The sequence below is a fragment of the Electrona antarctica genome (assembly GCF_951216825.1).
Source record: "Electrona antarctica genome assembly, chromosome: 24".
Taxonomy (NCBI): Eukaryota; Metazoa; Chordata; class Actinopteri; order Myctophiformes; family Myctophidae; genus Electrona; species Electrona antarctica.
The window spans coordinates 18,777,783-18,799,524 of record NC_136803.1 but is presented as its reverse complement, the minus strand read 5'-3'; the positions used below and the strand labels follow the sequence as shown (position 1 = coordinate 18,799,524).

General features: G+C 43.4%; 2 protein-coding genes across 2 annotated transcripts in view; both read left to right on the top strand.

Annotated features, from left to right (window-relative positions):
- The window catches only part of crfa4 (cytokine receptor family, class I receptor 4), a gene marked incomplete at its 3' end in the record, with an annotated part of 47,408 nt that extends 45,365 nt beyond the window's left edge, over nucleotides 1-2,043 (top strand). Inside the window, exon 9 of the mRNA XM_079495363.1 lies at nucleotides 1,267-2,043. Coding sequence (XP_079351489.1) covers nucleotides 1,267-2,043 — 777 coding nt within the window. The remainder of the gene's footprint in view (nucleotides 1-1,266) is intronic.
- Nucleotides 2,044-5,999: 3,956 nt separating this feature from the next.
- Nucleotides 6,000-17,439, top strand: LOC306917366 (serine/threonine/tyrosine-interacting-like protein 2). Its single transcript, XM_079495573.1, has 6 exons — nucleotides 6,000-6,082; nucleotides 9,565-9,841; nucleotides 10,387-10,503; nucleotides 13,540-13,771; nucleotides 15,463-15,674; nucleotides 17,407-17,439. The coding sequence occupies exons 2-6, from the start codon at nucleotides 9,745-9,747 to the stop codon at nucleotides 17,409-17,411; spliced, it is 663 nt and encodes a 220-aa protein (XP_079351699.1). The 5' UTR covers nucleotides 6,000-6,082; nucleotides 9,565-9,744; the 3' UTR covers nucleotides 17,412-17,439.
- Nucleotides 17,440-21,742: the final 4,303 nt, after the last annotated feature.

The window sequence follows — 21,742 nt, the reverse complement described above, 5'->3', positions numbered from 1 at the left end:
ATGTCACTTTTAAACTTAAAAACAAAAGCGAGACACTGTTTTTTAGATATTGGTCCAAAGTTCACCTGTAGCAAGTTTCGTGCATTTTGATCAAAGATCCCGGGAGGAGATAGATTTTTTTTACGTTTTTATTTCAGTTTGGGCAACTTCACAGAATTATAAACATACATATTTCTTACAACTGCTTTTTAGTTTTTTTTCCACACAACCTCAGCTGTTTCACACTTTCATAGAATATATTATACACACAAACAACTTTGCATACATTTACAATTATTCACAATAAAACAAGGAAATAAAATACAATTATTCACAATAAAACAAGGAAATAAAATACAAGTAGAGAGACAAAAACAACAGAGCGTCAACAACAATGGGAAGTGAACAATACTGAATACAGACATGACGAGACAGAGGAAAGCATATGAACGCACCAGGAGGTCTATTTCCAATCCAATCCACTTTATTTATATAGCACGTTTCAAAACTCAGGGTTTACAAAGTGCTGTACAGGAGAAAATAAAAACAAATACACTATAGCTACCACACAGAACAACAACAGCGAGAAGCAAGAAGTACAAACAGTGAAAACAACTGAGACACATCACAGAAAAGCAACAGCGTCACAGTGAAACAAAACATATACAAGGACCGAAGGAACTCAAGCGGGGTTAAAAGACAAGGTATAAAGGTGGGTCTGTAGGTGAGATTTAAAAGTCTCGATGGAAGGGACCAATTTGCACCTGGTAACCAACTCCAATACATGGAGAGCATTTAAATGGAAAGTAATATCTAGATTTTTCAGGACGCCTCAAATAGTGGCCAAAATGGGTCCAAATCACTCGAATAGATGCTGGAGGGGCTGTGGAGCACATATTGGAATCATACTCATATATTCTGGACATGCCCCAAATTGAGACCATTCTGGAGGGAGATATCTGAAGCATTAAAAGGTCCAAAGTTGAATTGAGTGCTATAGCGCCACCCATTGGCCAATGGCCGTGGGCTCCGCGTCCTCACAGTTTGGCATAGCTCTGTACCATATATTGCCAAGTTTCGCGAAAACCAACTGCTATTTTTGGCGGAAGGAGAAAGAGAAGAACAGTCCCTTCGGTCTTGGACCCTTTAAGATTTTTCACATTTGCGAATCAGTTCATAATCATCCATGTCCACATCGCGAGTAATCTATGAATCTATTTTATTTTCCACCCCTAATACCCCCCCCCCCCCTCCCCTCCCCTCCCCTCCCACACACACTCTCTCCAGATGGGTCACATAGAGGAGATCAACCGGCACTTCAGTTCGTTCCACGGCTACCGTCCGCCCAGCTACGCCGAGGAGGTGTGGGACTGCGTGAGCACCGGTGGTGACGACGACTGCTTCCCACCCACCGCCCCCCTGACGGACCCACAGCAGTCCGACTGTACCGGCGACCACCACCACCTCCAGAACGTTGCGGCGGCCGCCCCGCCACCCCCTCAGTCGGACGCCGCGGCCGCCCCCCTCCTCCTCGACTCGCTCTACGTCCGAAGCCCCCCGTCGCAACACTGCCCCGCACCGGCGCCAGTCGGCACCTCCACGCCACCCCTGGACGTCGCCACCGCTGGCCGCCTGCCCTGTGAACCGTGGCCGGGCATCGTGTTCTTGCCGGGCAGCGATTACAGCATGATGGGCGGTGCAGGGGCCCATCTCCCCAGGGGGGGGGACCACCCCGCCACCCCCCCTCCGGCAGCGATGGCGCCCGCCACGCAGCAACAATGCTCGACGCAGCCGGACTTCTACACGTGCGTGCAGATCATGAACGAGACAGGCGAAGTGCACCTGGTGCCCTGCCTGAGCCCCACCCCCACGCCCGCCGCGGGCGCCGTCGGAGAGGAGGCACCCGGGAGGAGGGACGGGGAGGAGGAGGAAGAGGAGGAGGAGGAGGAGGAGGAGGAGGGGGAGGAGAAGAAGAAGCAGTTGGCCGAGCGACGGGGGAGGAAGACGGCGCCGAGCGAGAGGGGCGATGTAGCGCCGCTGTTGCCTGTCGACAACAAGGGCTGAGCGGCGTAGCCCCGTGAACTAAACGACGAGGAATGTTCGTTGACTGCCTTCTTTCACAGACTAATACGAAATAAAAACTACAGTTGACTGAAACTGTAAGACTAAATATACTGACTGACAATTTGGTCGACAAAAACTAGACTAAAATGTTAGGGAGGGAACTAGTGGAGCAGACATCCAGTAGAGCTAAAAGCCAAGTTATTTGTTTGGTTGCATGTACTCTGAAAATAGCAGATCTACAAGCTCAGAACGTGTTGCGACGCGTTGTGAGCTTGTAGATCGGCTATTTTCAGCATGAAACCAAGTGTAAAATCGGCCATTACGACGCCATCAAGGCCTCATCTTGGTTAACGTTTCAAGATGACTAAAATGTGAAAACTAAATGGAATCTTATTCAAAAGATTATGACTTAAACTAAATCAAAATTTGCTGTCAAAATCAACACTGGGCTGAACGAGGGAGGAACGCACGCACGCACGCACGCACGCACGCACGCACACACACTTTAAACGGCTGTGACAAACGACACTGTTGAATGTACTTTGCTCATTCGTTGTTAGACTCATTATTCAGTAATTTTGGACCTGCGGGACAAAGTTTACAAAGTCATCGTACCTGTTGTGGTATTGTTTTTGTATTTTATCTTGTTGTAAATGTATGAGCTGGGACCATTTGAAGGACAATGTCACCACAAAACTATACGTATTTAAAAGACGATCGATGAACAGCGGACATTCTCTGTACGGAAGGAGAATGCAGGCTTTAACCTCTTGAACACACGCTGATGAAAATAGCTATATCTATGAGCTCACAACACGTCACCATGTCACATATTGTGAGCTTTACAGGTTTATCGTATTTGAAAGAAAACTATCTTGTACTCTTACAGAGTGTAGACCAAATTTGGTTTCATCTTAACGCTCTCAAGAGTTAAATTATTGTTGCTTTATTTCTCCTTTTTTCCTTTATTTATTGGAAGCTCTCTTTTTCAAGGACGCCCATGATCACAGAATATAAAACGCAACACATGTCCTCTGCTGTCCGGAAGAAACCACTTAACTCCAAAATGTTAATTTCACAGGAAAAACCAAAGCAACACACAGACGTAAAGGCTAAAGGGTGTTCAATAGCACTGATTTATGAAAAGAAAGAAAGAAAGATGCCTAAGCGGGTGGAGTTAGCTGGTTTGCTTGGCAGATAGTTTGAGGATCCAATGGAGTTTGGAGGTTTTCACCGTAGCACTTTTTAATACTTTCCATCATTATCAAAAACCTCAAATTGAGTTAGGTCAGTGGTTTTCAACCTTTTTCATGTTCGAGGCCCATTATTTATTCTGCATTTGAGCCACGGACCTAACCTGACTCCGCCAGATGGGGCAGCAGAGCAGTGTACTCTCTGCTGAGTCAGGTTACCACGGATCACATTTGATGACATTTAGCGTCTCGGACTCTAACTAAAGAATATTTTGATATTGTTGGATAAGATTTTGTCCACAATTCCATGGTTTATTGATGTGTCACTGGAACCATAGAGACTAATTGTGTGACTTCTTGTAAATTAAGTAATGCAGATGTTTAACAATAATTTAACTCGAGTATTTCTATATTGTGGAATTGATACTAAAACATGCAGTGGTGGAAAAATTACTCAATTGTCTTACTTAATTAAAAGTACCAATACTGCAATTTAGAACTACTTCGTTACAAGTAAAAGTACGGAATTGAAAATGTACTTTAGAGTACAAAAGTATTCAAAATGTACTTAAAGTACTAAAAGTACTCATTGTGCAGAATGTGCCATTTCACAAGTTCAAAATGTGTACTAAATCTATTGAAAATAGCAGATCGGCTATTTTCAAATGGCCGAAATGTATAGGGTTGAAGTGTTTAATGTATGTTTTCTAATAAAAAATGTAATCGCCAAAGTAACTAAAGTTTTCAAATAATTGTAGTGAAGTAAAAGTACAAATTTTGGCTCCGAGATGTAGTGGAGTAGAAGTAAAAGTACTGGAAATTAGTACTTAAGTAGTAAAGTAAAGTACAGTACTAAAGTAAAAGTACTTAGTTACTTTCCACCACTGAAAACATGGGAGTACTTTTTCCCACCCCACACTGTACAGTCTGTGTAATCACCTCGTCTCTGTGACAGGTTCTCAATCAGTGTACTACTGTACAGTACAGTAGGTTGCTTTATGACGCTCTGGTTATCCCTCATCTCGTCTGGCGCCACTCCAAAGGCTTTACGCTTCACGCTACGATCACACCCACTCAGACCATTAAGGCCCCGTCAGGACACAAAATGTCTTCTAAATCAGTGGTTCTCAACCTGTGGGTCGGGACCCCCAGGGGGGTCCCCACATGATTGTGAAGAGATAATTTAAGGACTTTTAAGACTTGTATAATATCTCAAACTAAAGGCTCAAAAAGAAAAAGCCCATTTTGAATCAAAAGTAAGATCTTTTGGGGGCGAATCCCAGTTCAAATATGTTTATTTTGGAGCGGTTGCAGCCTGAAAAGGTTGAGAACCACTAACATTTTTCAGAAAAACCTATGTTTCTATGTTGATGTGTATTGAATGATGGCACTTCAAGTACTGATTTTGATCCCAAAACGCCCTCGGATATGAACATCTGTGTACATTTGAAGTCAACCATCGTGATGTTTGTTTCGGGTGGTTCTCTTCTCCTATTGCTGAAAGCTGACACCAGAGGGGGGAAAAAAAATCTCATGTAACTTATTAAAATTTAAATCGAAACAAAAATACTCCACTTGGCAGAAAGTGAACCCAGGCATGTTAGTACACAAGTTTTATGTTAGAAATATTGAGTATGGGTCCCCAGCATGTCAGCAGCATGTCCCCAACTGCCGTATGCTAACTTGCATATGTTGAACAATTTTCATAATTGGCATAATATGTGATCGTACCATGTGATCGTACCATTAACAACCTATAGAAGGCAAAACAAATGTCATCATGCTTTATGTAGCATGTGACATGTAAAACTAGGGGGTTTTCATGATGCTGAATCCATTACAAGCACAAAAACAATCCTTGGGCTAAAAACGGCCATAGCCGTCATCACAAATGTGATGATATCAGCACATTAGGAACATAGCACAAGTGGCTATGGCCGTTTTTAGCCCAAGGAGTATTTTTTTAACTAATGCTTGGAATGGATTCAGCATCATGAAAAGCCCCTATAGTTTGACATGTCACATGCTACATAAAGCATGATGAAATTTTGATTGTTTTGCCTTCTATAGGTTGTTAATGGTATGGTCACATATTATGCCAATTATGAAAATTGCTCAACATATGCAAGTTAGCATCCGGCAGTTTCTACCTGCTATGGACCCATACTCTAGCATAAAACCTTGGTGTAGCCTACTCAACATGTCCGGGTTCAAAATGGTGCTCTATGGGCTGGCAAGTAGACTAAAAAGGGGTGTGGGGGAGCCATAAGTCTTTCTGTGTTTGTTTTTTCCTATCATCTCTGGCATCTGTTGAAGCTTTTGTCACCGGCTTTAAGCACTTTCTCACATTAGCGAATAAAGTCTATAGACGGCAGATATATCTCATGCCTATAGGCTATGCAGTATTGGTCCAGAGTGGTTTTCTGCGTGTGTGCATGCATGTGTGTCAGTGTGTGCGTGTGTATGCGTGCGTGTGTGTGTGCGTGCGTGTGTGACCTAAAGTAGGCTGCATCCAGTATTTATAAATAGACAAATCTATTGTGAGCTAAAGATAATTTGTGCTATCATTGTGTACGCATATGTGCATTCTCTCTCTCTCTCTCTCTCTCTCTCTCTCCTACACACACACACACACACACACGCACACGTGTGTGTGCGCACACACACACACACACACACACACACACACACACACCCCCCCACCAAGGTGGTGTGTTGTTCATACATGTAGGTCAGTGTTTTCCAACCTGGGGTCTGAGTCCCCCTGGGGGGGGAGCCAAAGCTGACGGATGGATGGACGGACGGACGGACGGAAGGACGGACGTGTGAGTCCTCTCTGTTTTGGGGTAATCAAACATTTGAACAAATTAAAGGGATAGTTCACCCAAAATTATATATTTTTGTCTATTGATTTAATATACTTACCCCATGGAGACTTGAATTCATGGCTTTTTGTTATAGTTTTTGTCGCATTCAGGCCAGGGGTCATCGATATGTCCGATTGTCCGTACAGGCGTACACGGACATATTGGTAAAACCCAATCACTGAATGTCAAGTCTCCAGGTTCTCTTCAGAATAATGTTATGTTAAATGTTAAAGTTTAACAGATCTACAAGCTCACAACATGTCGCATTGTGCCACATTGTGAGCTTGTAGTTCGGCTATTTTCAAATAGTTGATCTATATGGGGTTGTCGTTTCATCTCCTGGTGTCGCGGCTTCGACGGGCGTTTTCTTACCATTTCATTAAAAATCCCATATTAGGGAATGGCATTTTAATCTGTCATTAAGATAATGGGTGAAAATCCTAATCCTCCTGTCAGAAGTCAAATTGTTTTAATTAATTTATACATCATTCAAATGAGCTCTCTATAGACAAAAGGCTATAGCCTGCCCTCAATCCATTAAAATCAGTGGTGTAAAGTCACTATAAGTACATTTACTTAAGTACTGTACTTAAAGTACAATTTGGAGGTATTTGTACTTTAGTATTTCCAATTTTCAGTACTTTTACTTCCACTACATATTAGTATATGCACGATTAATCGGTAGCGTAATCGGAATAGGCCATATCGGCCTCGGTATCGGAGCGGTCTCAAAATAATACAGATTATTTAATCGGTTTTCACCAGCATAAAATAAAATCTACATTTAATTTGTGTACTCATCTCCTTCAGTAGTCATTCAGTTGTGAAAACAGACACTTGGAAAAGAGTATAATGCTATTTATTGATTGATTGAATACTTTATTAATAGGCTTAAGGCCAAGCCCCTATAGGGCCTAAACTTGTTTCCATTGTGGTCCTCTGTATAATATCGGAATCGGTCAGAATCGGTATCGGCAGATATGACCCTGCAAATAATCGGATATCGGTCATAATTTCATAATCGTGCACCCCTACATATTGGAGGCAAATATTGTAATTTTACTCCACTATACATTTATTTGAAAACGTATAGTTACTAACTACTTTGTTGATTTTGTTAACCACTTCAGCTCTATATAAATTTCAACCTTTTGAAAATAGCCGATCTACAAGCTCACAATGCGTCACATCGTGAGCTTGTAGATCGGCTATTTTCAAAAGATGTTTATTATTATTATTCCATTTTATCTGTGTCACTTTAGCTTTTAACCACTTTAACCATTATTTTATACTTTAGCTATTGAAAAAGATACACTTTCTTTGAATATAGTATATATTCTTTCACAGCGAACATTTCTTACTCGTATCTCTGCTTCGGGCGAGTCCCTGGAATAAAATATTTTGAGATGGGGGACGGCGGCCAAATACAGATTTATTTTTGGGGGTCCTTGTCATTCAGAAAGCTGTCCAGATTTGTAGAATTTGGTCTCAAGCTCAACTAGTCATACGTTTGGGTGACTGACAAACATTGTGTGAGTCAGCTTTATTTTGACCCTACCACGGCAGCCAGGGTGTCATGAGAGGGGAGGCTTCCAGAAAGTGGGTGGGGGGTGCTGCTGCGGAGGGTGGGTCTAGTCAGAGGGGGGGCATGGTAGTTGACGCCCCCCCCCCCCCCCCCCAACCCACACACACACACACACACACACACACACACACACACACTTTGACACCAGTGGTGGAAAGTAACTAAGTGCTAAAGTACATTTCCAATTTCCAATACTTTTACTTTACTACTCCACTATACATTTCAGATGCAAATATTGTCCTTTTACTCCACTACTTATTATTTGAAAACTTTTGCCACTAGTTACTTTGTAGATTTTGATTAGCCTATTATTACAAAACATTGCACATCCACAAGCTCAAAATGTGTTGCAATGGGACACATTATGGTCTTGTAGATCTGCCATTTTCAAAAACATTCTTATACATTTGAAAACTTGTGAAGCATAATGAGTACTCTCTAGTTTGGTACTTTAACTTAAGTACATTTTGAATGCTGGACTTGTAACAGAGTATTTCTAAATTGCAGTATTGATACTTGTACAACATTTCAGTAGTTTTTCCACCACTGTTTGACACAATCAGACAACCAACAGCATAATTATGGTCTTAAAACCTATTCATTTTCCCCACTAAGTGCTATTATAACCTTCACTGTTGTTTTGACTGCTAGGTGTGATACCATTGATATGACAACAAGGATTGAGATGTTCTTACTGATTAGCATTTAGCACGTGTCACAAGGCTTATCCAGTTACTGGTATAAAGGCTTTAGCTTTCTTTCTTTCTTTCTTTGCTCTCCTGTGGTATATTTTCAAGAGCGTCTCGGAGATATTTAGGATAACTTGGAGAAGAAAGTGAAGCAGCAGAAGTTGATCCTCAGATGGTCATTTATTTTAAAGTACAGAGACGATGACAAAGCTTCCCGCAGACCGGCAGCCTGGCCTGGCTATACAGTATACCTACCTGACCACATGGGCAGACAGCCAGTAATGACAATACTTGTATAGGATATACTGGAGTGTATATCCTATACAATCCATTTGTATCTCTGCCGACCAAAGAGCTCATGAAAGTAGAGACAACATGACTGGCAAGAACAAACTATACACGGTATCATGTACAGCAGGGGTGCCCAAAAGGTAAATCATGATCTACCAGTAGATCACAAAGGCTGTGCAGGTAGACCACATGACATGCCCCTAAACATATATATTATTTAAATGCAAAATAAATAAATAAAAAAGACTTCTGCCACTTGAATTAAGGTGACATCAAAAAGGGCCTCAGATCAAACCCACAATGCAATACTTTGTTTTCAAGTATTGTATCACAAACATCATATCAGTTCAAAGTCCCCCCCCCCTGTATTTCCCATTCCAAGTGCATTAGTCTTATATGTAATGCCATTGCAACTATTCCAAAGCCCCCTCAGGTATACATTGTTTAACTATTTTCAGCAATTCGATAATATTTATTGGTGGGTAGATCTTGTTGAGCTTGTCATTTTGAAAGTAGCTCTCAAGTCAAAAAAGTGTGGGCACCCCTGATGTACAGCATGTTAGCCTAGTATAGACAGAGTTACGCAAACTCTGTTCACTTCATGGGGCTTCAGTCCAATGGCGGCTCTTCTACATAGATTTCTATTGGTTTGTCCCTATTTGAAGGCTTCAAATAGGGACAACTGGAAGTTTATGGAATGCATTGGAGTCCATGGGCTCGCGCGAGTACATGAACCACGTGACCATGCTGTTTTCTTCCCCCTCAATATCGCAACTCTTCTATTAGATGGCTCTTGACTGTACCACACTGTTTTGGGGGGAGTGAACTATCTTGGTGTGATGTCTGTTTTTTTCATCTTCACCTCACGTTTCAATCTGTAATTTGTTGAATTACAGGAATTACTACCCTGAACCATCCAACACACACACACGCACACACACAGTCACACACACACACAAGTCCCAAGCACGACACAGGAGGGATCCCGGTTGCCATGGCGTCGCCGTGTGAGCACGTGGATCCCGGGGACCAGACTGTTCCCAACGGAGGGGAGACGAGGAGAGAGGAGGAGGAAGATGGAGGAGGAGGAGGAGGAGGAGGTGAAGAAGAAGAGGGGGAGGGCGCCAATGTCAAGAACATCCAATCAACTTACCTCCGCTGTGCTTCCCCCAAGTAAGAGACTGTGCGTCTGCGTGTGTGCGTGCGCGTGTGTGTGTGTGTGTGTGTGTGTGTGTGTGTGTGGGTTGGGGTGTGGTGTGGTAGCGCTCCGATCGATCGGTCGATTTTCACTCCAAATCAAAGTCAATCAGATTATATAGTATTATATCGTTTTGCATCTTTGTGACAGGCCTAAACATTCTCCCCTTCCTCCCCCACACATACACAGCAACAGTTTTGACATAGATTTTGACATATAATCACTTTGGAAATATTCAAATTTTCCCCTTACGTACAAGATCGGTATCGGCCGATTGTGAGAAAAACAATCGGGATTGATCCCAAAAAACCTGATCGAAACACCTCTTGGTCAACAAATGCCTATCAGTGTATGTGACAGATTACAAATTACTTTCAATGAACTTACAAAGATGCAAAAAGTATTATATCATTATAATTGTATTGTGCGACATCTTTTTAGCCTCTTTCTGTCTGTCTCTCTCTCTCTCTCTCTCTCTCTCTCTCTCTCTCTCTCTCTCTCTCTCTCTCTCTCTCTCTAGTCTCTATGTTATCAGAGTCCAGGTTCTCCATGATCTCTGGTTCTGATGCCGACAGTATCTACATGGAACCCATCCACCTGTCGTCAGCCATCGCTGCCAAAAAGATCATCAACGAGCGTGAGTAGAGCCAGCAAATTAAAGAAATTACTGAATACTAATTCATTCAACTTCATTCATTAATGAGTAAACACAATCACTAAAGGAAGCTGGTGAATTCCTATTTCCAATAAGCAAATATTCAACAGTGTCTTTGTCTTATATACTTTAAGGGCTTTGTTCACAAACTGCACACACAGGTACAGTAGGCCTACTTATTGATATCTATAACGATTGAACTGCTTGAAGGCTGCAAGCAACCCATTTAGGACGGGAACCCCTTTGTGTTATTATACCCTTCAAGACGGGAACCCCTTTTGGTGTTCTTGTTGTTATGTATGGCATATAGCAGATTTATTTTGAGTTTTTCCAGAAAACTTCAGGTTTTCAGGTCAGGATTTAGAAGACGTTTTTTTTAGAAATGGCCTCAGTCCTAAATGGGTTAACAACACATTGGCCATTATTCACACCTGTGGAGTTAATTTGGTGTTGCTTTTATACAGGCCCCTTTTCCACGGTTCTAGAACTGGTTCCGTTCCAGATCCTTGGAACCATGGCGCTTTCATGGAACCATGCAACGGCCATTTTCTGGTTCCAGTTTCAAACCAACGTTAAGGGTTCTGAACCAATTAATTTTCAGTGATTGATTGATTGAAATATTTATTAACAGTTTGCAGAATTACAGTACATTTCAAGCACAAACTCAATACAAAGACTGTTAACTGTGAGTGGACGACCCAATTAAGCATTACACTTGTTTACAAGAGGGTCCACCATGTTCAATTCATCAAAACATTTAGAGACGTACAAATAGACACTTCTATATAGTCAAAGAACAGAACAGATCATGAATTCATCATAAAGGAGGTAAAAAGGGAAAAGAAACATATACAGTGAGGGGAAAAGGGGGGGCGATTCAGATTTTATGGGGGCCAGTTTCGAATTGCAGCCGTCCGTAGGTGCCCTTTGAGAGCGGTTTTGAAGGAGTCAAGGGATTCACATGTCTTAATGACTGTTGGTAGGGCGTTCCACATTTTGGTGGCATAGGAGCGAAAAGTGGAAGCACTCTGAGCTGGTTCAATAATATTACGCAGGAAAAACTAACCGAACCATTTCAACCCTACTGGTGGAGAAGGGCCACACAGCCTGGCACATAGAGCCTGGCACACTTACATAGGGCCACAGGTAGAATGCTGCGGTCACACGGGCAGATGCAAAGCTACGGTCTACCATTCATTGTCCATGGAAAACAGCGACATGAAGATGCAGAATTGTAGCTGCTGCAAAAGCTACAAAAGCTACAAATACACTGTAGCTTTGCATCTTTGTATCTTTTGCATCTGCCCGTGTGAACGCAGCAAAGGAGCTGGTATTCAGATGCAAAAGTCCATATAGGATAGTGTATAATGGTTCCCAAAGTGGTGTCCGGTGACCCCCAGGGGGTCCTTATGGGGGTTCCAGGGGGTCCTCAAAATGTGTTTTATTAGTAATAGCATAAAAATCAGTTGACCAATTGGGCTATGAGCTTGTTGATTTGCTATTTTTTTTTTAAAAGGGATAGTGAAAACAAGATGAAGCGCTCTGTGTGAGCAGATATGTGCATGGTTGGGAGTCGCTTATTGTCGGTATCAGCCACTAACACGCGGGAGTTCCCGTTACAGTGCCTATAGACCCCTGAGAGTTGGATGCTGAGGTGGAGCGCCACACCTACCATCAGCTCCCAGTACTTACCACACAACGTGCCGCACCCAAGCCGTGCTACTCAATACGCTGGGTTGGCCGTTGCGCCCGGTATCGAAACCCATGACCATGTGGTCCAAAGGCAAGAGCTCTCTTGACTGAGCTACCCGGACAGGCGGACACTTATGGTGCTGTCCTCATGATTAGTATCCTCATATGCTAGTCCTCAGCAGGACCTTTTATATATATTTATGTTGTATTAGTGGGGGCCCCAGGCGACTCCAAGCCCCATGAATCATTAAGACTCCTCATTGCTTAGTAACAGGCCTGTACGGTGCATGCTTCTGCATTTAGAATCGCAATGGCTGCCGCGCCCCGGTCGGTCAGTCGTACTAATCCCAACGTGTTTGAACGCAGTCGGTGATTGCTGTGAGTTAAGGTTTCCTCCAGGACGGATGTCCTGGAGCTGCGCTGATTGATGAAATGTTTTCTGACGCGGCAGTATGTCATTACGGTCAACCGTTTGTTCTCGCATGATTGCGGGTATATTAGCCGCGCACTGCTTGATGTATAATGCATGTTCCATCTCCAAGAGCTATAGCCCTGAATGACCATAGCAGGTCTGTACCTCTGACAGTGTTCAAATGGAACCAAATGGACCCTGTATGGGTTCCATTTGTCAGAGTTAAGGGGGTCCTTGCAAATAAAACATTTGAGAACCACTAGTGCTATAGTTGGACTCCTAATATGCCATAGTGTGTCATACATATTCTGAAGAAAACCTGGAGACTTGGCATTCAGTAATTGGGTCTTATGAAGTTATGATCAAAATAAGAGCATAATGGTGTGTAAAAAAGGATCAAAGAATTTGGCACGGACAAGACCAAGTCTTTGCACGGACACATTTGTCCGTGTATACGGACATATTAATGACCCATGCAGTGGTGTAAAGTAACTAAATACATTTACTTAAGTACTGTACTTGAGTACAATTTTTAGGTATTTGTACTTTACTTTACTATTTCCGATTTCCAGTACTTTTACTTCTACTCCACTACATCTCAGAGGCAAATTAAGTAAAGTTTTCAAATAAATGTAGTGGAGTAAAAGTACAATTACTTTTACTCCACTACATGTATTTGAAAACTTTACTTACTTTGTAGATTTTGATCATTATTACAAAACATACAGTAACCACTTCAGCTGTACTGTACATTTACTTTACATTTTGGCCATTTGAAAATTATAATAGCTTGTAGATCGGCTATTTTCAAAACAATTTTTATACATTTGGAAACTTGAAATGAGACATTCTCCTGCATATAACGAGCGCTTTCTACGTTTTGGTACTTGAAGTACATTCTGATCGCCCCACAGAGCTGCCCCCTCGCGGCGTGCGCGTGGACTCCGTGCCCGAGTCCATGCTGGAGAGCGCCGAGCAGCTGATGGTGGAGGACCTGTACAACCGCGTCAAGGACATGATCGACGACCGCAGCCCCTACAACACGCCCTGCGTGATGGACATCCAGAGAGCCATGGTCCAGGACCGCCTGGAGGCGCCGCACAACCCCGTGGACGAGGTCTGGCCCAACATCTTCATCGCCGAGAAGTGAGTCAATGACAATACATTCAATAATAATAATCGAGTTTGTTGTGGCAAAACAAAATTTGGCCCAATGCCTCGTTCAGTTGAGTCACGGTGGCGTTTGGACTCACCAAAATGTGTTTCTTGACGCGCTCGCCTCGCCTCCAGCCTGGTTCCTTGACAGCAGCAGCACTCGTATCGTTTGCATTAAATAATAATATAAACCCAAACAAATGCACCCGTGTGTCTACTGTTTGTGTATTGTCCTAATTCCTGCGGTTGTGTTTCTAAAGTTCCTATATTCTTTCATTCATTCAGTGACGGTGGTAGCGATAGCTGACGACGGCGATGACGACGGTAAGAACTGTCGCATCTCTTGCGGTCCAAACACACCGGCTCTCACATGAGTGTCCATTTTATCAATGAGTAGATCAGGTGACGTGCCCAGCCCACCACCAATGATTCAACTGGCAGCGGTGGCCGAACGGATAGCGGCGCGGTCTAGATACCGGAAGGTTCCCAGTTCGAATCAGCCGTCCGACACGTTAAAATTACCACCGCTGAAATGCCCTTGAACAAGGCATCAACCACTACGATGAAATGTGTTCTATGAGCAGGGCCTGGCTGGAAACAAGTTCTTGAGCTTAGCCCAGATACCCTGGGTAAATATAGATTTCATTTCATTTCATTTCATTTCATTTCATTTCATTTCATTTCAACTGCCCTCTAGTGGCCTGGCGGTGCAACAACGCCACCATATAAGTAGTAATAATCAAAAGGAAATCAAAACACCCATATTGGCTCCTACAGAGTTCTTTAGCTATCCAAGCTCACAGTGCGTTGTGAGCTTGTAGAATCGGTTTACAAGAAGTTTCACTTCTAGAACTTCTACTTCTTGTCAAATGTATTCAGAAAATGCACAAAAAGTACATAGTGACCAGCACACAATCTGCATTTGCAATATGAACACTTTTATTAAGCAACGTTTCGGTCATAAAAGTGTTCATATTGCAAGTGCGGGTCATTGTTTGTCCATTTTTTTAATACTTTTTTAATACGCATCGTCTCTGAGCCTATCAGGTGTGCATAAGACTTATATTGTGGAAGTTATGGCATTTCTTAACTTCCACGCTTTATATTAAAATATGACATGTACCGTGACTGCCGGTATTGTTTAATTAATTTTGGAGCATACGCCGACGTATTTGTGCCTTTGATCCATGACAATCCCCCTGAAAATAGTCCCATGAAAAATCATCGTACCAAAATACAGAAGACAATTGACTGGCCTCAAGTAGCCTACCCGCTGCTATATTATTAACATAATGTTATATCATTGTTATATCATCCTAGTGACGCACGGTTATAGATTCACGGTTGGGAGAACTTGGGATTCCATTCTCGCGTACCAGTGGGACAGTGGTTGGGAACCTCTGTTGTATGTCACAAAACCATTGACTTAGGCAAAATAAAAGCCTATTTTGGCCTAAGTCATACTCTTATTTTGGCCTAAGTCACGGGCGGGATCAGCATGATCCTTTTCAATTAGGTCTGTGGCGATTTTACCAGAGGTGGCCAGTGTCATGAGGAGCTGACTTAGGCCAAAAACAAAATTCCTCAAAAAAGAATGACTTTGGTCATTAGCTTGAGGAGGTGACGATACAGTCCTTGTACAGCACGGCTCATTTGACGGTGGTTCGCGCGTCTCGTTTCAGATCGGTGGCGGTCAACAAAGCTCGCCTGAAGCGGATGGGCATCACGCACATCATAAACGCCGCACACGGCACCGGGGTGTACACGGGAGCCAGCTTCTACGCGGGCATCCAGTACCTGGGCATCGAGGTCGACGACTTCCCAGACTCCGACATCTCCCCGCACTTCAGGACCACGGCCGAGTTCCTGGACGAGGCCCTGCTCATACATAAAGGTGTTGGAGATCTGTCTGTCTGCATGCACTGACCTCATGTACTGGTGTTGGAGATCTGTCTGTCTGCATGCACTGACCTCATGTACTGGTGTTGGAGATCTGTCTGTCTGCATGCACTGACCTCATGTACTGGTGTTGGAGATCTGTCTGTCTGCATGGACTGACCTCATGTACTGCAGTGGCTTTCAACCGTTTCAATTAGGGATGTGCCGATGAGACATTTTGGCCGATATCGAATATCCGCTATAATTAATTGCTGTTATGGTCGATAACCGATATTACCGATATGATCTCATTCTGTATTGAACATTTTTATAATTTTGTCCATTCTGACAAATACATGTAACAGGGTGTCTGCACTGCAGGCTTAGGCAAGTCAGATTTAACTTTAATACCTTTATATTTAATATTGTTAGCTTGTAGCTCTGTTCAAGCTGTTACTTTGGGCTTGTTTATCTGTAAAGACAGACCGATTAATCGGACCGGTCCGATTGATTAATAGGCTGCAGAGGTCCGTTAAAACAGCAGCTAAAGGGCGCATTCGGCGCAAACTAATAGGCGAGTGTGCTCCCGGTGCGCATTTCCGAACGCACCCAAAATCATCGGCGGCACAGCACCACCTTGTCTCCACAACATCTACACCACTCGATGTAAGAAAAAAGCCCACAACATCATCAAAGACACCAGCCATCCCGCCCATACCCTGTTCCAACTACTCCCTTCCAAAACAACGCTACCAGAGCATCAAATCACGCAACCACCCGTCTCAGTAACAGTTTTTCCCCCCAGGCAGTCAGGCTGCTGAACAGCTCACCTTGCACTGTAATGCACTGTGACTTTACTGCGGACTTTCTTTGTTCGTCTTCGTTCTTTTGCACTATAGTTGTTGTGTTTTTGTCTTGTATACACTAGTGTATATTTGTATTTAAGACAGAGTGCTCGGAGCATATTTTCCAAGTGGAGTAGAATAAACCAAAGTATTGGTTTATTACCTCAAGTAAAGTACAACTTAAGTACAGTAAATGGTAAATGGTGCATTTATATAGCGCCTTTATCCAAGGCGCTTTACAGAGATTGTGCATCACATTCACACACACATTCATACACCGATGGCGGCCGAAACCATGCAAGGCACCAACCAGCACATCAGGAGCAATTAAGGGTTCAGTGTCTTGCTCAAGGACACTTCGACACTAACTCTGGGGGAGCCCGGGGTTGGAACTGGCAACCCCCTGGCCTGGAGGACCCCACTTGGAGGACCATGAGTCATGGTGGCGGTTAGAACGAGTGATGAAAGAGAAACAAGAGAGAGAGAACGAGAACATTGCATTTCTTTGTAGATTGATGACGCACAATCATGTATATGTTATCTGTGAGATAACGTAAATAGCCTGTATCTCGTGCGTGCGTGCGTGCGCGTGTGTGCGTGTGTGCGTGTGTGCTGCGTGTGTGCGTGTGTGCGTGTGTGCGTGTGTGTGCGTGTGTGTGTGTGTGTGTGTGTGTGTGTGTGTGTGTGTGTGTGTGTGTGTGTGTGTGTGTGTGTGTGTGTGTGTGTGTGTGTGTGTGTGTGTGTGTGTGTGTGTGTGTGTGTGTGTGTGTGTGTGTGTGTGTGTGTGTGTGTGTGTGTGTGTGTGTGTGTGTGTGTGTGTGTGTGTGTGTGTGTGTGTGTGTGTGTGTGCGTGCTTGCTTCAGAACTCATATCCTCCTGTGTGTTCATGTTTGTTTTTGGCAGGATAAGGGCATACTTCCTGCCTCCCATACCCAAACCTCGCATCATAGGCATCGACCCCCTGCTGTTGAAGGTAATGACTACACACACACAAGGGGGGGCATCGTTCCCTTTTTATACCAAGTACCACCACAGAAAATATCTGTCTCTCCCAGTACCACCCTAATAACTAATGTTAAAATACAGTAGCGTAGACCTCATCCTATTCAGCTATTAACACTAAAATGTAATTCATTCTTTGAATTGTTCTGTTTTTGTTCCATTCCTAAGCCAATGATGCTGCTGCTTCTGACTAAACTCTTGTCTAATCAGCACAACTGATAATATTTCTAATGTGATTTAATCCGTCCTCAAATGGGCTAGGTGTGCTGTCATGCTCATTTCAGCACGGCTGGAGAGCCTATTTCAACCAATTGCTTGGTCAAGAACTACCTGTATTAATATCAATATTTCATTCCACTTTTTTGAGTACCAGAATGGGTTAAGTACAGTCATGCAATAAATACTTGAGTATAGTTACTGTCCACCACAGTCTGTATTTTCTAAAGCTTCTATGGTTTGGGTCTGCTGTAATGCTGTAATGCTGACTGCTACTCAACTACTGGGGTACTGAGTACTTTTACGCACCGGCAAACAACATTCGGCCAAAATGTCCTCTCAGTACAGGGCTGTATAAAATGGAATGGACTTCCTCTGCATATAAGGGAATGTGCCACATTTTCCTCCTTTTAAATACAATTTGAAAAAATGGTTGCCTGAAAATCAAAGCTGCAACCATTTATAATTATTTTAGGTGTATCTCTTTTTATGCTGTGTCAGAGAGCTTATTAGAGTAAACCTACCCTAATAATAGTTTAATCTTTTCTTATTTTTTATTCTTACTAGTCTTAATACGTTCGAAATGTACTAGGTATTTGTATGCTATGTCCTGTATGTCAGCCCTGTTTGTACTGTTTGATGTTCGATGTCTGGGGACTGCAGATGGAAATTAGCATGTTTTGCTAAATCTGGTATATTTACACTGCATTTTTAATGTAATGTTCATTAATGTACATTGTCCCGACTAAATAAACAAATAAAGTAAAGTAAGTAAACTTGTAATAAATCTAGTGCAGCGGTTCCCAAACCAAGGACCCCCAAATTGACACGAATTACCCCCATTTGAAAAGATATGCCAGGGACCCCCATAAGAGAATTTATTTTTACGGCTCTAGCAGTGATTCTCAACACGTTTTAATTTCAAGGACCCCCAGTTTGACATGCATATAAGTCTAAAGGCCCCCATTTAATGGCATTTCTATCTCTGGGACCCCTAATTTATATTGTCGAATCAATGTTAATTTAAATCTGAGAGTACAATGTACAAATGGAACCAAATGGGGTCCAAATGGAACCAAATGAACCATTAGGGGTCCAATTGGTTCCATTTGTACACTCTGAGTTACAGACCCATAAGGGGTCCATTTGGTTCCTAACTATCATTTAGCCCAGGGGTGTCAAACTGGTGATCCGTGGGCCGCATGCGGCCCAGGTAGAGGTCCAATGCGGCCCTCGAAATTATTTTCAAAAAGGAAACAACGCTGCTACTCCCCCTCCCCCACCTGCCCCACAATGGCCCTGCTGTAGACGGCTTTGTCTCTGCCCAGGTGTGGAATGTTGTCACTGATGGGCTCGTTAACAGTCTATTCAACTACTATAGTTGAGTTGTGGTGGATACTCCTCACACTCTGATGCAGCAGGACATGGAGAGGGTAATCATAGTTGTTACAGCTCAGTAGAGTTTCATTTCAGTTACCAAGTGTAGTGAGGAATATAGTCTACTTACACACGATGATAAAATAATAATTGCATTTTTAACTAGTCTATTATCGAATGGTTTATTGGGTCTTTTTTCCAACTCATACCAAATGTCTTGTAGCCTACAACTGTAATACAAATAAAGTCAATTCATGTCAATAAACAGTCTAGAAAACAAAGCCGAGTGACAACTGTGTAAGTCAACGCACGTGAGCTGCAACTGGTCATCAAGTCACCTTGCGCGCAATGTGGCCCTCGCCCCAAAATGAGTTTGACACCCCTGATTTAGCCACTGTTCTGGTGTATATGATCTGCTGAATACTGAATGTTGACCAAACACACGTCTCACTTTACTCTCATCATCTTTAATACGATCAAATACACATGACATCATCGCTGTCACATAGAAACCATAGATTTAATACACATCATCGCTGTCACATAGAAACCATAGATTTCAAAACTGATCCATGAATTACAAACAGTACAATATAAAAGTATGTTACCAGGAAAGTGTATCTGTTTAACTGTCCACCATATGTTCTGTCTGTCTCTGTCTGTCTCTGTCTGTCTGTCTGTCTGTCTGTAATACCAAAGTAATTTGAATCTGAATGATATATTCATTAAATAGTCACTGCAACAGATTTAAAAATAATAATTACCTGCCATAAAATAATGGTCCTTAATCAATGCCAGATCAATATATTGTGTAGGTTTTTAATTGGACTCCAGACGTTTCTAACTGTGGTTTTCCAGAGTGACACAAATCTTCCCTGGTAACATCTTCAGAGACGAATTATAGCAAAGACCATAGTCCATGTATGGAAACACTCTCTCGGCGAAAGTGTGTGTGTGTGTGACGGTGTGTAGGTGCGTGTTAGAATCGGGATCGGAGAAGGACAGCTGTCCTCTGTCCCAGTCCAGCTGGACTCTGATCCTCCATGGTGGGTGATCCACTGAGAGAACCTGAGAGGAGTCTGTTTTGTATCGACCATAACGGTGCTCTATGTACCAGGTTCTCCAGTATCCCTTCCCCTGGTACAACACACCCACTCTCCAGCATGGATTGTCTCCAACCTCAACATCCCAGCTGTGAGACCCTGTGTTAAAGCCCTCGGAACCCAGGACTCCGTTTGAACGCCTCTCCGGGTTTACAGGAGGCAGCTGCTGCTCCTCTTGTAAACTAATCGCACCGGTCAGATCGTCAGACAGCATGAGACATAGACCAGCCGTGTTGGGGTCCAGGACGACGGGAGTGTAGGAGACTATGTCCTTCATCTTGTCCCAGACTCTGAAGGTCAGGTTGCCCAGGTGTTTGGCCTCGTCTATCAGCGCTCCTCCTGAGAGCGGCGGTGGGTCCTGCGGGGTGAGCTGGACTCCCGCCATCGTGGCCTTGTAGTTCTGCAGGAATGAGACATGGTCGTCGGCTCTCAGCTGGTCCTCGGCAGCTTGGATTGCATCGGAGAGGGTTTCCATTTCTCTGCTCAGAGCCTCAATCATCGCCTTAATCTCCTGACTCTTCTGAGCCTCTTCCTCCCGCAGAGCGACGATCCTGGCCTCCTCTTCATCCTGTAGGAACCGATGGAGATTCTGAAACTCTTTCTTAATCTGGGTCTCTGTGTTCCCGGCCTGTACCTTGATGTGATTTTCTGTTTTGTCGTAATTTTTTTTAACTTCATCAAAGACCTTCAGTTTCTCCTTTAAACACCGCAGTGATCTCTGGACCGTTTTTTCCATAGGCCCTTGTAACATCTTCAGAGACATGCCGTGAACAGCATTATAATCACCATTATAAATGCATGGAAAGAGTGTGTGAGTGAAAGTGTGTGTGAAGGTGTGTATGTGTTTGTTAGCATCGGGATCAGAGAAGGACAGCTGTCCTCTGTCCGGATCCAACTGGACTCTGATCGTCCAGACTTTCTGATTCACAGAGAGAACAGTCCGATCTTCCGACCACTTGGGTTCTGATATCCCCTCGTCGAAATCTGATGTCTCCTCATCCTCATCAGAGTCTGACGTCGGCCAGTCCTGCTCGGATCCAAGCCCCGATGAGGACACGGCTCTGTATTCATCCTCGCGGAACTCTATGAACCAGGATTCACGCGCTGCGTATCTCTTCCTCCAGGAGTTGCGGTTCAAGCACACACCTACTGACCAGCGTTGATTGTGTCCAACATGGACATCAAAGCTGTGATATACTGCAGAGTCAAACTCCCGACGACCCAGGTGTCTCCAACCGTGGGATTTGCAGGACAGGGGAAACACGCGGCCGGTCAGCTCCTCTTTCTTGAAGCCAGTCAAACTTGAAGCCATTTGTTATGCGACGAATACTAGAAGACAAAACAACAACAACAATAACATTAGGGACAGTTCGATTTAAAAAAAGTGTATCCTGGCGCGCTTGCTTTCAATTCACACCGCAAACACCTTCCCTTGGACTGTGTGTAACAATAAATCTGAATCAGGATGCAGTATTTCATGAGTTATGAAACATTAATCATAACATAACGTTGCTGTCTGGAGGAAACCTCATAACTCAATT